Source organism: Excalfactoria chinensis, chromosome 9 (assembly GCF_039878825.1).
Source record: "Excalfactoria chinensis isolate bCotChi1 chromosome 9, bCotChi1.hap2, whole genome shotgun sequence".
NCBI classification, from domain to species: Eukaryota; Metazoa; Chordata; class Aves; order Galliformes; family Phasianidae; genus Excalfactoria; species Excalfactoria chinensis.
The window spans coordinates 2,003,779-2,016,055 of record NC_092833.1 but is presented as its reverse complement, the minus strand read 5'-3'; the positions used below and the strand labels follow the sequence as shown (position 1 = coordinate 2,016,055).

Sequence of the window (12,277 nt, the reverse complement as noted above, 5' to 3'; positions counted from 1 at the left end):
TCTGACCCCAGCCCCATGCAGGGCATCACTGGCCCCACAGGAGGAGGATACGATCCTGGGTGCCAGTTAAGCCCTGCATGTAGGAAAAGCCCTCGGGGTCTGCGCTGCACTGAGAGCTGGGCTTCTAGAGGATGATGTGGTCTGAGACCCAGGGAACCCCTCCCAGGTACCCCCTCCTCCCCTACCTCATCCTGTGGGGGTCACACCCCTCCTGGAGGCTCCAGGTTTCAGAGTCCTGAGCTGAAGGCCTGGAATGCTCAGGGGGTTCTGGGTTAAAGGGTATCAGCATAGCAGGAGGAGGCCCCATCCTCACACCTTCCTTGCAGCCTACACAAAGCCCTGGGAGCCCCCGCTGGTTCTGAGGAGCTCAGGGGTGACCAAGGAGCCCTAAAGGACCAAAGGAAGAGCCCCTGGTGCAAACAGAGCAGCTCCAGTAGCCACAGCTTGTGGGGGGGTGCAGCAGTTTATTTGAGCTCTGGTTAAGCAAAAGATGCCCCCAGATAAAGGCAAGGAAAAGCATCCCCAACCCTTTGCGAAAGGGTGCACGACCAGCATCAGAGCGGGCGGTGGATGCTGGTGATGTGCCAACACACATCTCCAAAACCCTCTGAACAAGTGCCAGTGTCAGGGTGGCCTGCCCTGCCATGTGCGCCGTGCTGACAGTGACACAGCACCCACCTGCAGCACGTATCCGTGGCTTTGCACCATGCACACACGTTGCTCAGCCTGCAGCTGGACACGGAGCATGGGGCACACCGTGGTTCTGAGCGCTGGGCAACCAGAGCCAGCCTGCAGCCAGCATTTCCCCACCTTCTCGCACATCATTTCCTCCCAACACCATGCACCCGATCCAGCAGCACACGCTCTGCTCAGGCTTCTTCTGTCCCAGCTTTGCATGAGCTCCAGCCACCATAGTAGAGCTCTGGGACTCTTGGCTGGAGATGGCTGACCTGGGAGCTCCCATCCTTCTGTCCTGCAGCACGCACAGCCCCACGGGTACTGCAGCTGTCCGCAGGCTCTCAACATGCCTCGGTCTGTCCTCACCTCGGTGCTCAGCCCACTCCCATCCTGGCAAGGAGCTGAGCGTGCCTCGGGCACCTCAGGTGGTTTTCAGCTTGAGCACCTTGGAAAGGGGCTCCTTGGCACTGGAGTAGAGGAGATAGGAGCCCTCTGTGGTGTTAAATGCCTCCCAGTCTCTGCAGCCAACGGTGGGGAGGTGGTGAGCTGCCACAAAGCCTTCGTAGCCTTGCCACCTGTGTGGGAAGGACAGTCAGCTGGGGACCTTGCACCTTCTTCCACCATCCCGCAGAGGTTTGGGTGCAGGAGACACCCTTTGTGCCTGGAAGCCTGGCAGAAGTGGGGAACAGAGGCAGCAGGATCCCCATGTGCCCATTCTGTGCCCTCTCCAAACCATCCCCTCGCTGCACCCACGTCCCCCCACTGGCCCCAGACACCTCCCAACTCCTGGGCTGTGCCAGGTTTGGCAGAGAGCTCGCCCTGCCCCAGCCATGCAGCAATACCTGTAAATAATGCTGTTAATGGAGAAGGTGAAGCCATCAAAGGAGTTTGCTACCACCAGAAAGGAGTCGTCTCCCACCGAGAAGAACTCCCAGTCCAAGGCACTGGGGGACGAAGCAGGCAGAGGTGGGTGAGATGCACTCAGCCCACACTGAGCACCTGGCCATCCCATCCCCATCTCGTGCTTCTCCAGCTCCGCTGCCATCTGCTGCCCAGGACCTGTCTCCCATTGCCCTCCTCCAAGTCCCTTTGCATAGGCGGCGTGCAATCCCACATGAACCCTCCAAGGGACCCCCAATGTATCTTGGGGTGTTCGGGGGAAGGCTGTGCACTGAGCAACACCCCAGCTCCTTGAACAGGTACCTGTAGGTGAGGAGGTCCTGGAATTTGACAAACATCTGGGCAGTGATGTTCAACTCATAGATGGAGGAGTTGATGGCATAGAAGTTAGAAGGTGCTGGGATCCTGCTGTCGTAGCTGTGGCTGTTGGCCACAGCCAGGAAGACTCTGTCCCCGATGTGGAAGACCTCCCAGTCAGCAGCCCCAAAAGTCTGTGGAGAAAGAAGCCATCGGAGAAGCTGCCATGGACATGGACTAGCCTCTGTGATCCAGGCACTGGGAAGCACAGTGTGACCTGCTGGAGGGGCAGTGGGGAGGTGACCTGCTCTTAAACCCCCCCAAGGAAAAAAAGATTCATAGAATTCATAGAATCCTTAAGGTTGGAAAAAGACCCGTAAGATCATCTGTAAGATCATCAACCCCAACCCACCCCACCGTGCCCACATCCCTCAGTGTCATATCTCCATGACTCCAAAACACCTCCAGGGATGGTGACCCCCCCACTTCCCTGGGCAGCTGTGCAGCGACTCAGTGCTCTGAGTAGTTTTCCCTCAGCATCCCTTGGTCAGTCCACTGCTGCCTTTCCAGATGTCTAAGAGGATCAGCCTCTGAAATGATTCCCTGGCTTGTCCCAGCCCAGTGGGGGAATGGAGAAGCAGTGTTTGATCAGTGGATGACCTTACCAGGATGGACTGGAAGAGCTGGAAAGAGCCACTGAGCCAGATGTAGATATGAGAGTAGATGTTTGTGGATGTGCCATTAAACGTGTTGGCCACGGCCAGGAAGGAATAAGGCCCAATAGCAAAAAATTCCCAGTCATAGGCTCCAGAGGTTGGGATTGTCTGGTTGGTTTCAAAGAGCCCCGTGCTGGGGTTCCACCTGTATATCACGCTGTCTATGTTGTGGTTGTTCCCTGAAGGAGACAGAGATGTGCAATGAAGAAAATCTGGTTTGCAAGAGAAACAAGACTCAGCCAAGGGTCTGACCAGGCAATAGTTCAGCTCTGGAGGGAGTGAGGGTGGTCCTTAGCCCTGCATGATGCGCGTGTCCCAGAGGGCCCATCTCTGGTGCCATTGGAGCTGATGGCCAGCAACAGACTGGTCTGAAGCCCAGATTTGGCTTGGAGTGGCTCAGAGAACAAGGGCTGGGTACCTTCTCTGTGGTTGACCACTGCAAGGAAAGCCTCCCCCTCAATGACAAACGCCTCCCAGTCCCTCGCGCTGTGCGTGGTGATCCTCTGATAGGTGACGAATTTCTCTTTCCTGTGGCTCCACTTGTATATTACAGAGAACTCCTGCCCCCTGTCATTCTGCTCAAAATTAGCCACCGCTAGGAAGATCTGGAAAAGAACAAGGCAGGACACTTCAGTTTTCTCCATCTCCATTGCAGCACAAAGCACCCCAGGGACATGGTGGGGGTCTGCCTCCATTTCCTTCCCTCATACCCTCACCCAGTGCTGCTAAGGTTTCCCATCCCCTTGGAAGCATACAGTGCCCTGGAGGAGGCGGCCGGGTGAGGAGAAGCCAATGTTGGGCTCCTGATATTTGGTACAGCTCTAAAATAACCCATCCAAACAGCCTCACCTTTTTGCCTATGGTGAAATACTTCCAGGACTGAGCTTGGTAGGTGGGGATGTTCTGGTAGAGCACAAACTTCCCATCGGTCCACTTATAGATGGCTGATCCGGGGGGGCTTTGCCGGTTGGCAGTGGCTGCAAACAGTCCCACCCTTGGGATGGTGAAGACCTCGACACCCATCGTCTCAGAGTTGGTCACCAGGTCCTGGTATTCCTCCACGTAGTCCAGCCGCTGCTTGACTGGGAGAGCACAGAAAGGAGTCAGGTTTAAAGTCAATAGCCCCGCTGTTGGACTCAAGTGATCCCTGTGGGTCTCTTCTGACTCAGGATACTCTATGAATGACTGGAGCCCTTCTGTGCAGGGCCTGGTTGCCCCCTGACTTTGTTCAGCAAGGCCGCCACAGCCAGAAGGACACGGGGTCGCTGTTATTACAGTTGTGATGAGCACAGAATCACAGAAAGGCTTAGGTTGGAAGGGACCTCAAAGACCATCTATTTCCAACCCTGCTGCAGCACCCCCAGCTCGAGTGGCACAGCTCTCAGTGAGCCTGGCTGTCCAGCCTGAGCAGACAGACCTGGGTCCTGCCCCAAGGTGCCAGCAGGGTGAATCCCTGGACCTGGAAGAGCTCCCCCTGCCCCACAGAGCTGAGTGCTCACAGCATGAGGCTGATCATTACCTTCCAGCATGGAGATCCAGGCACTGCCATCACAGAGGTACAGCCCTCTCCGGGAGGCGTTGAACCAGAACTGTGCCTTCTCCTGCTTGGTACAGGGTGGTCGGGAGCCCAGGGTCACCTTCATGTTGGCTCCTGGGCATAGATGGAACAAGGTGGGTATCCTTAGGATGGATGATGGAGGAAGAACTGGGCATCCCACTCTGATTCTGAGGGGCATCGGGGAGCAGGGGGATGGCATCCTGGTCCTAATAAGCCAGAAACCTGGCTGCTCACACCCCAGACATCTGCAGTGAGAGCCCATCACTGCCAGGTTACCCAGAGACATCGAATCCCATCTCACCCACTGGGCCCACTCCCTTCTCCCTGCAGCTTTGCCCACCACTTGCCCCAGTTCCCCCACCATTCATTCCTTGTCTCCCTGAGCTCAGAGCAGCCCACAGCTCCCTACTGACCGTGTGGGTATTTCAGCACCTCGTTGCTCACTGCCTTCACTGGGACATCCTGGAGAACCGCAGGGATGGAGAGTGCTGTGGCTTTATAGTTCGTGGCTGTGCAGATGCGAGGGGTGGCGTCAGCTCCTGGCAGCAGGACGAGCTGCCTCAGCAAGCCCTGCAGAAAGGGATGGGCAGCATGTCCAGGGGGACTGAGGGATGGGAAGCTGAGGGAATACTTCATTCCAGAGCCCCATTCGCTTCCTTCCCCTTTGGCACCCCACAGCCATCCTGATGCCCACCTACCGTGAAGAAGCCTTTCCTCCTCCTCCTGTTGCCCAGGTAGAAGCTGGCTCTTTTCACCGACAGAGAAGCAGGAAACGGCGTCTCCACCACCCTGCGATGGGCAGAGGGCAGCGTCACAGCAGGGCTGGAGGAGCACCCTGACCACTGCATCCCTGCGGCCCAACCTACACGTCCTTGGGGAGGCTGCAGTCTACTGACAGCAAGAAGGACTGTCCAGAGACGGCCAGCACCAGCGTGTGCCAGCGGCTGTCGGCCAGGGAGACGTTGCGGAAGGTGACACGGTTCTGCCAGCCGCCGGCACGCTCCGGGCTCCAGAAGAGGAAATGCAGCTTGCTGGGCGAGTAGCGCAGCCCCACCAGCACGCCGGGGCTCTCCTCTGCCATCAGTGTGAAGATGTACTCGTTCCTCTGCGGGAGGACGCGGCGCTGAGGCTGACACACTCCATGCCTGGCCTCGCACCCGACACAGGGCCAGGCCTGCTGGCAGCGCTCACCTTGGTGGGGACGGCGAGCACCCGCAGGGTGACGATGATGGAGAACTCCTCGGGGAAGCGGTCGCAGTGCAGGAAGAGGCGCGAGGCGGGGAAGGACAGGGCACGGGGCCGCGAGGTGCGGAGCTGGAGGCCGCTCAGCCCCTGTGCCTGCAGCACCCGCACACCACGGGCCGGCCCGCTGCCGGGGAGCAGCTCTGCCAGCACGTCCAGCGGGCGCAGCTCTAAGGGAACATGGGCAGCCGGGGTGACGGCGGCCCCGAATGCAGGCTGCCAGTCGGGCATGGGCTCTCCCAGCCCAGCCCTGGCTGCACACACGCACACGTGCTTCCCTGGCAGAGCCTAAAAACACTCATTAAGTAATTATCCCTTTTCCCAAAGGAGAAAACAACATGCGCGGCCCCGGGGCATCATCCAGATGGAAAAATTAGCACCAGGAGACAGAGCTCTGCCTGCACACATCTGGGAAGCAGCAGCCCCCGATCCGAGCTCTATGCTTGTTCCAATTCCTACTGATGGGCTTTGGGCTCCTAACTGTGCTACAGACCGGGTGGCTGCTTGGGCACGGGCAGCCAAGCAGGAGGGGCTGTAAGCGAGGCTGGCCAGCACACGTAGATGCTTTCCTGCTCAGCTCACAGTACAGAACCTGCGTTAGCAAGAGATTGGACTCGAGGATCTCCAGAGGTCCCTTCCAACCCCTATGGTTCTCTGAACTGGAACCGGTTCTAGGGGAAGCACATCCTGCCCCGGGCACCTTGCTTCTGAAAGGAGCAAAACAAAGTGCGCATTTCGCATTTCGCCCAGCAAAAAGCACAGGCTGAGTTCAGTCCTGGGTTTGCAGTAAGGTTTCACATCCCCAGGATGAGCCTACAGGTGGGAAGAAGGGCTGGAGGTGGGCTGGAGGCTGTGCCCACGTACGGCAGCCAAGGACACGACCTCAGCGAGGTGGTTTCCTGTTGCAATCAAAGCCACGAGTCCCAGTTTCCCTCCCACATCAGATGTTACTACAGATCACAGCTCCCCGTGGTTTGAAAAGCAGCTGGGAGTGGTTTCACCCAAAGACAAGCCATGAACACACCGAACCTGGGCCCAAGCACCTAAAAACCAGGGATGAGACAGAAGCGTTCCACAAGATTTCACCACCGGGAGGATATAGGATGCATCTTTCACCCAGAGATTCACCCCAGCCCCGTGCAGAGGCTGGTGATATGCCCTCATGGGGAACCCCACTAAATGCGCTTCCCAGGGTCCACCCTGGCAGCACAGCGGTCCTGCAGGATATCCCAGCACCACCAACCACTGCAGCTCCTGCCCGCACCACCAGCCCCAGCTCCTACCTGTGCAGTGCTGCCAGCTCCTGCCGCCCCTGCCGCACGCCCACTGAAGGAGGACAGCCCAGAGCAGCAACGGGGCCAACATGGGGCTGCCTTAGGGGTGCTCAGCCCTCTGGGTGCTCTCACATTGTCCGCTGGAGGAAGGCTGGGGGCTGAGGGCCGGCTCTCCTTGCCCCTGCGTGGGCACTGCCCGGCTGCAGGCTGTGCTGGGCTGGCCGTGGCGCACAGACATTTAAATGGGAAGACAGCGGTGGGAGAGGAGGAGCCCCGTTCCTTCAGAGAGCTTTTATCTTGTGCCCAGCCCTCTGGAAGGCGGCTTTTGGGAGGGATTCTTTTTTTCTTTCTTGTTTTGCTTTTTTTTTTTTTTTCTTTTCACTTCCTTTCAGTTTTGGTGATTCATTTTTCTGAGGTCACATGGGGGAAGGCAGGACATCGGTCCCTGCCCACAGAAGCCAAGGTGGGCACCGTGCTGCCCCCAAACACAACAGGCTTTCAGCAACAATCCCAGCCCATATTGGGCACATCCTCCACCCCTTCCAGTTTGCTGCACCCAACAGCCAGGCCCCACGAGGGGCATTTCTCTCCCTTGCAGGTGATGCCCGGTCACTCTACCCATGCCCAGGGCACAGCTTCCAGCCAGACTTGCTATGGGGAGGGCAGGGATGTGCCAAGTACCAGTTTAGAAACCCTCGAGGTTACGAAGCTCAAACAGGAGACAGCAGTGGAAAAACTCTGTGCGCGCAGCGAGCGCTGCTTGGTTCCTCTTGCCACAAAGCAAGTCACTTCCATCCTCCGAACAATTGAAATTAGCTCCCCCCGCCCCAAAGTTTTCCTGCAAGGCAAACTGCAGAATGCAAAGCTGACGGCCAGCACAGAACTGCAAAACGCTGAGAAGCAAAGTGGGGCTTTTTTGGAGACAAACCAAAGGTGCACACACCAACGCGGCCCTCAGCCCGAACCCCACAGTGACCACTGTGCCCCACAGCCCCGCAGTCACCCCACGTGGCAGTGCTGCACACATGTGTCATGTTAGCACGGCCCGGGGAGCTGGCAGCACATGGGGACATGCGTCAGCAGCCAGATCTGTGCGTGCTGCCCGAACGCCAGCAGGGCCAGGCTTCCCATCGGGACACAGCTAACACTGGGGGCTTGACTGGCTAAAAAGCTGCCAGAAGCTGAGGAGAACATCACCATACCTGAGGTCAAAGCTGCTGCTGCGTCCTGCAAAAGCAGAGAGATGCAGGAATGTCACAGGGTGAGAACAAAGCTCACGTGCTTTTGGCGGATGGGGCTGGCCCTGCAGCTTCAGGTTGAAGCTGATGAGACCCTGAAGAATTGTCACTGTTCTTCAGCTTGGGAGCCTGCAGGTGATGTGCCCTTGGGAACCAAGCTGCATTGTTAAACAAGGGCTTGGGAGCACCTATGCCCGTGGCTGTGCTCAGCCCAGGACAAGGAATAGGGCTGCAGAGCTGTTCTTAAGCTGACACACACATTCCTGTGCACACAAGCAACTGAGAGAGGACAGAATGAAAGAGACAAACAGAGGAGATGTTTGCCTTGTTCCTATGGGTTGTAAATAAAACCATGTGGCAGCTCTGAACAAAACGATCCTTGGACTTCTCCCAAAAAAAGTGTGGCCATTTCCCTGGATGAAGAAAGGTTGAGAAGCATCTCTGTGGACAGCACATTTCAAACAGAGCTCACATGCAGAGAACAGAGCGAGAAGGGCACCCGCATCACTGCATGGATCCTGCCCACAGTGTAACTGCTCCCTGAGTGCTCCAGAGGGATTCACCACCAGGTCCTTCCCAGGGAGCATTCAGCAGCCCAGTGAGGATGCAATGCATGGGTTTGCTCCTGGCTGATGCTCCCAGCAAACACCAGGGACAAATCACCACATGGGAGCGAGCAGAAAACCCAGTGCTGCCATCCTCCTTCCTCAGCTCTGCCCTCTCTTCCAAGTCAAGATCCTTCCCTACATCCCCTGGAGCAGCTGTGGCTCCTCCAGGCCAGCCCGCAGAAATCCCCATGCCAGTAAACCTGTCAGCAGCGCCCAGTTGACTGCGGCTGCCGTTAAAAAACTTCATTGCCAGAAATTTTGGAGGGGTTTTTGCCAGGAAAACTTTGGCAAAGGACCAAGATTGCAAAAGGCACCATTTTTAGGAATGCCACCACAAAAAAAAAAAAATCACAAAGCACTCCGACTGCATGCCTTGCTGCCAGCCCCCCAGCGGCAATTCCGGTCCCACCATCCCACCCTGCTGCAGCACCAGCACTCCATGGGCTTCCAGACACAGCTAGCAGCCCCCTGCCCTGCACAGGAAGCCCTCGGTGTTGGCCTCACAGCAGGCAGCCAGCGGGTGACAAATGGATGGAGAAACCGAGGCAAGGAAGCCTTGGGACTTGTGCCCACATACCTGGGATGCGTTGCAGTTTTGGGATGTTCCCTGAGTCCCACCAGCTGCCAGAGATTCCCCAGCCCAGGCACCAAACCTGATCAGAGCCACTCTGCTCCACTGCTACAAGGAGACACCCTGCCCTGTGCCAAAGCAACTCATAGCCCAATTGCACTACCTTCCCTGCTGACAGCTCGTATCATTGTTAGTGATGATTCGGGCTTTGTCAGCTCAAGCTTAGGCAACAGCTGCCCATCTTTATGGCCCGGTGCTGAGGCACGGCCCGACATACACACACACTTCTTGGAAGAAGGCTGAGGGCAGCACAGTGCAGGGGCAGCGCACTCTGCCCACCCGCACAGCACAGCTCCTTCTTCCGCAGCATCCGGGGGAGGGAAGGGAACAAAGAAAGAGAACAATTGCTATTGTTTCTGCAGACGTTCTCAGGGCTGGTTCCGCTGCTGCCCAGAGATGCTGGCCACACAGAGGCCCTGCTGCGCTTGGAGCTGCACTGATGGCAGCTTCCAGCCCCATCCCAACCTGCTCATGGAGCCTGACATGGAGCACCAGGAACCCAAGGGCTGGGGCCAGTCAAGTCCCTCTGCCCACAGACCAGGGGACCCTGGAAAAGGAGAAAAGAAGGAGGAGGAAGAGAAGGTCAGCACAGTGAGACTGGCTCTTGCTTCCCTTCTGCATCAGGAGAGCAGCCTCGGTGTTGGTGGGGCTGCACACTGCGAACACAGGGCTGCTGCTGGGCATGGGAGGCAGAAGCAGGGCTGGTGTGAGCAGGGCAAGCAGGCTCTAGCTCCTGCCCTGAACACAGCCAAATTACAGTCCTTCCATGTCCAGCACTCAGCCAGCTCCACCTTTCAAGTGTGAGCTCTGAGGAACAAGCAGGGGGCTGCTGGGAGCAGTCGGTGAAAGCATTGGAGCCAGGAGGGGGTCAGGGGGCACAGTAGGCACCGAGGGGCTGAGCCCCACCACCTTGTGATGGTCAACCCTGTCCCAAGCAGAGCTGCAAGGGATGGGCGCCTCAGAACACATGCACTCCCACCCCAGGCGTGCCCAGGTGGAAGATCCCATGTCAAAGCAGGTTACGGCCAAAGGCAAAACAACTCCCCATTGCCTCTCCCACCAGACAGAGTGGAAAACACCTGTTCTTCAGCCTCGGTCAGCACAACATCTGGGGGCCTGGCAGAGAAAGTGGGCACTGACCCAGCATGGGCAGGCTCAGCAAAAGCAAGCTGGCCACCAGGCAGCATGGGTCCTTAGCTGGCCTGATAGAGAGACCATACTGGGCCATCCCACAGCAGCCACTCCCCCCCATCCATGCAATGCAGATTCTGCAGGGCCTCCTGTGGCTTGGCTGTACCACCAGGACCAGGAGCCTCCTGCAAGAAACACCCAGTCCAGGACAACCTGAGAGCGGGGCAAGCCTTGCCCCCACATGAGATTTCACCCACCAGAAGCTGTTGTCATGCCAGCCCAAATTTGGGTTGCAATCTGCCAAATTGTTTTGGCATGGGGAAAAAAAAACCATACCTGCTTTGGGGCAGACAGCTAACCTGGCCGTGGGTGGAGAGACTGCCAGCACCCGGCCCAGCATCCAAGAGCGTGGGTGCCCCACACCCCCCGGCATGCCGCATCTTGCAGCCTGCTGCTTTGAACCCACCTCCTGCAGCCCCCAGCCTCTCAGCCCACAGGTGCCCGGTTGTGTGTAGCAAGGGGAGGCTGGAGCTCACGCACGGCAGCTACCCTGTAATAACCCACCGTCCGTATCATTACCATTAATTATATATTAACATACCCCATAATCTGTGCTGCTGCTGCAGTTCCATCCCAGGGTGTGAGCTGCTTTCAAAAGCCGGTCCCAGGATGGAACTGAGTCAGCACAAATCGTGTCACCTGATTCAGGTAGTGGTGACTGATTCGGTGCTGAGCACCTTCATCCCATCGGCCTGTCAGCCACAGCCTGCACTCAGAACAATACGATACAACACCCAGCAAGTCCACTCTCATGTTAAACTGCTCCATGAGGGTAAGAAGTACATAGTATTTAGAGGTCTTGTTGCATAGTTTGCATCTTAAAAACAATGAAATAACAAATACGTGCTGAATCTCCATTGTGCTCCTCTGATCTCCAGCAGAGGCCAGGCTGCAGGTGGCTGTGCCTCTCTGCTCTCACAGAGACAGAAGATGCAAAGCACCCTTCCCAAGACACAACACAAGTCAGAGGGAAGCAAGAACCTTCCAGAGATGCAGAGCTCCATCCTGAAGGGAGCACAGCACCTTCCTTCCATTCACATCCAGCCCCAAAAAAAAGCAGGAGAGCACCCTCTTGATTGCTCTGCCCTGGAGCTGCAGCTCTTTCATGTGGTTCCAACGCCTCTCCCGCAGCAGTTTGCACTTTCAAAGAACGGCGTGCATGCACACACACACACACAACACAATTACTGAATGGCGTGCATCCCACTGTGTGTGTTCTGACACTGCTCCCTTTGCCAAGAAGCACAAAAAGCACACGCCATCTATACGTACCTATACACAAAGGCTCTCGAAAAGACACTGCCTGCATTTGTACAGCTCTGCTGAAGCCTTTATATATAGGTAGACAGATATAAGCCTAAGGCAAATATAACCCACAGAAAGAGTTTTTGTGCCTTTTTTTAAATCTTTAATGCTTTGCTTGCATGCGTAACACCTGTAGCAGTCTGACACTCCCCAAGGAATGTGTTTTATAGTAACTGTTTCAGGCAGAAAAAAGGCAACGGCTTAGAAAATTATTGCTACTGGCTAGCATTACACACCTTGTTAGCGTGAGTACTCCTTCAAGGAGAGGATTAAGCTTTCAGGGCAGGCTATTGCAGCATCCAAGTGGCAGCTTTACAAGCAGGAAGGCCGGGGTGTTCCCCAGCCACAAAGAACAACTGCCTGAGCATGGAAACTGTGCTGAGCTCTGCTCCAGAGCTCTGATTTGGGAGCACTGTCCAATTCCTCCTGAGAATCTCCAACTAATTGTCCTTCTCCAATCTGCCATCTGGTATCGGCGCACTCGGAATGATACACAGCAGCTCATGATTCACCTGTTGCCATAACAAGACGTTCCTAAGCCTTAGATCACCACAAAACCTTTGTTAGAGGCAAACTGAGTCACATCTGCAGATTGCCAGATTTTTAGTGTTTTCTTTGAAATATCAACTGATTGCCACC

General features: G+C 56.4%; 1 protein-coding gene across 1 annotated transcript; it reads right to left on the bottom strand.

The window, feature by feature from the left end:
• Nucleotides 1–501: 501 nt before the first annotated feature.
• Nucleotides 502–11,742, bottom strand: TSPEAR (thrombospondin type laminin G domain and EAR repeats). The gene is made up of 12 exons (XM_072344476.1): nucleotides 6,675–11,742; nucleotides 5,341–5,561; nucleotides 5,016–5,254; nucleotides 4,848–4,938; nucleotides 4,563–4,719; nucleotides 4,111–4,242; nucleotides 3,441–3,673; nucleotides 3,010–3,196; nucleotides 2,541–2,770; nucleotides 1,882–2,069; nucleotides 1,521–1,622; nucleotides 502–1,253 (listed from the first exon to the last, which is right to left on the bottom strand). The coding sequence occupies exons 1-12, from the start codon at nucleotides 6,754–6,756 to the stop codon at nucleotides 1,100–1,102; spliced, it is 2,016 nt and encodes a 671-aa protein (XP_072200577.1). The 5' UTR covers nucleotides 6,757–11,742; the 3' UTR covers nucleotides 502–1,099.
• Between the last annotated feature and the right edge of the window lie 535 nt (nucleotides 11,743–12,277).

Coding starts and splice junctions, on each gene's coding strand:
- TSPEAR (XM_072344476.1), bottom strand. CDS start 6,756: ATGTTGGCCCCGTTGCTGCTCTGGGCTGTCCTCCTTCAGTGGGCGTGC. Junction 4,720..4,847: donor GGAGGAAAGGCTTCTTCACG/GTAGGTGGGCAT, acceptor CCCTTTCTGCAG/GGCTTGCTGAGGCAGCTCGT. Junction 3,674..4,110: donor CTGGATCTCCATGCTGGAAG/GTAATGATCAGC, acceptor GTGCTCTCCCAG/TCAAGCAGCGGCTGGACTAC.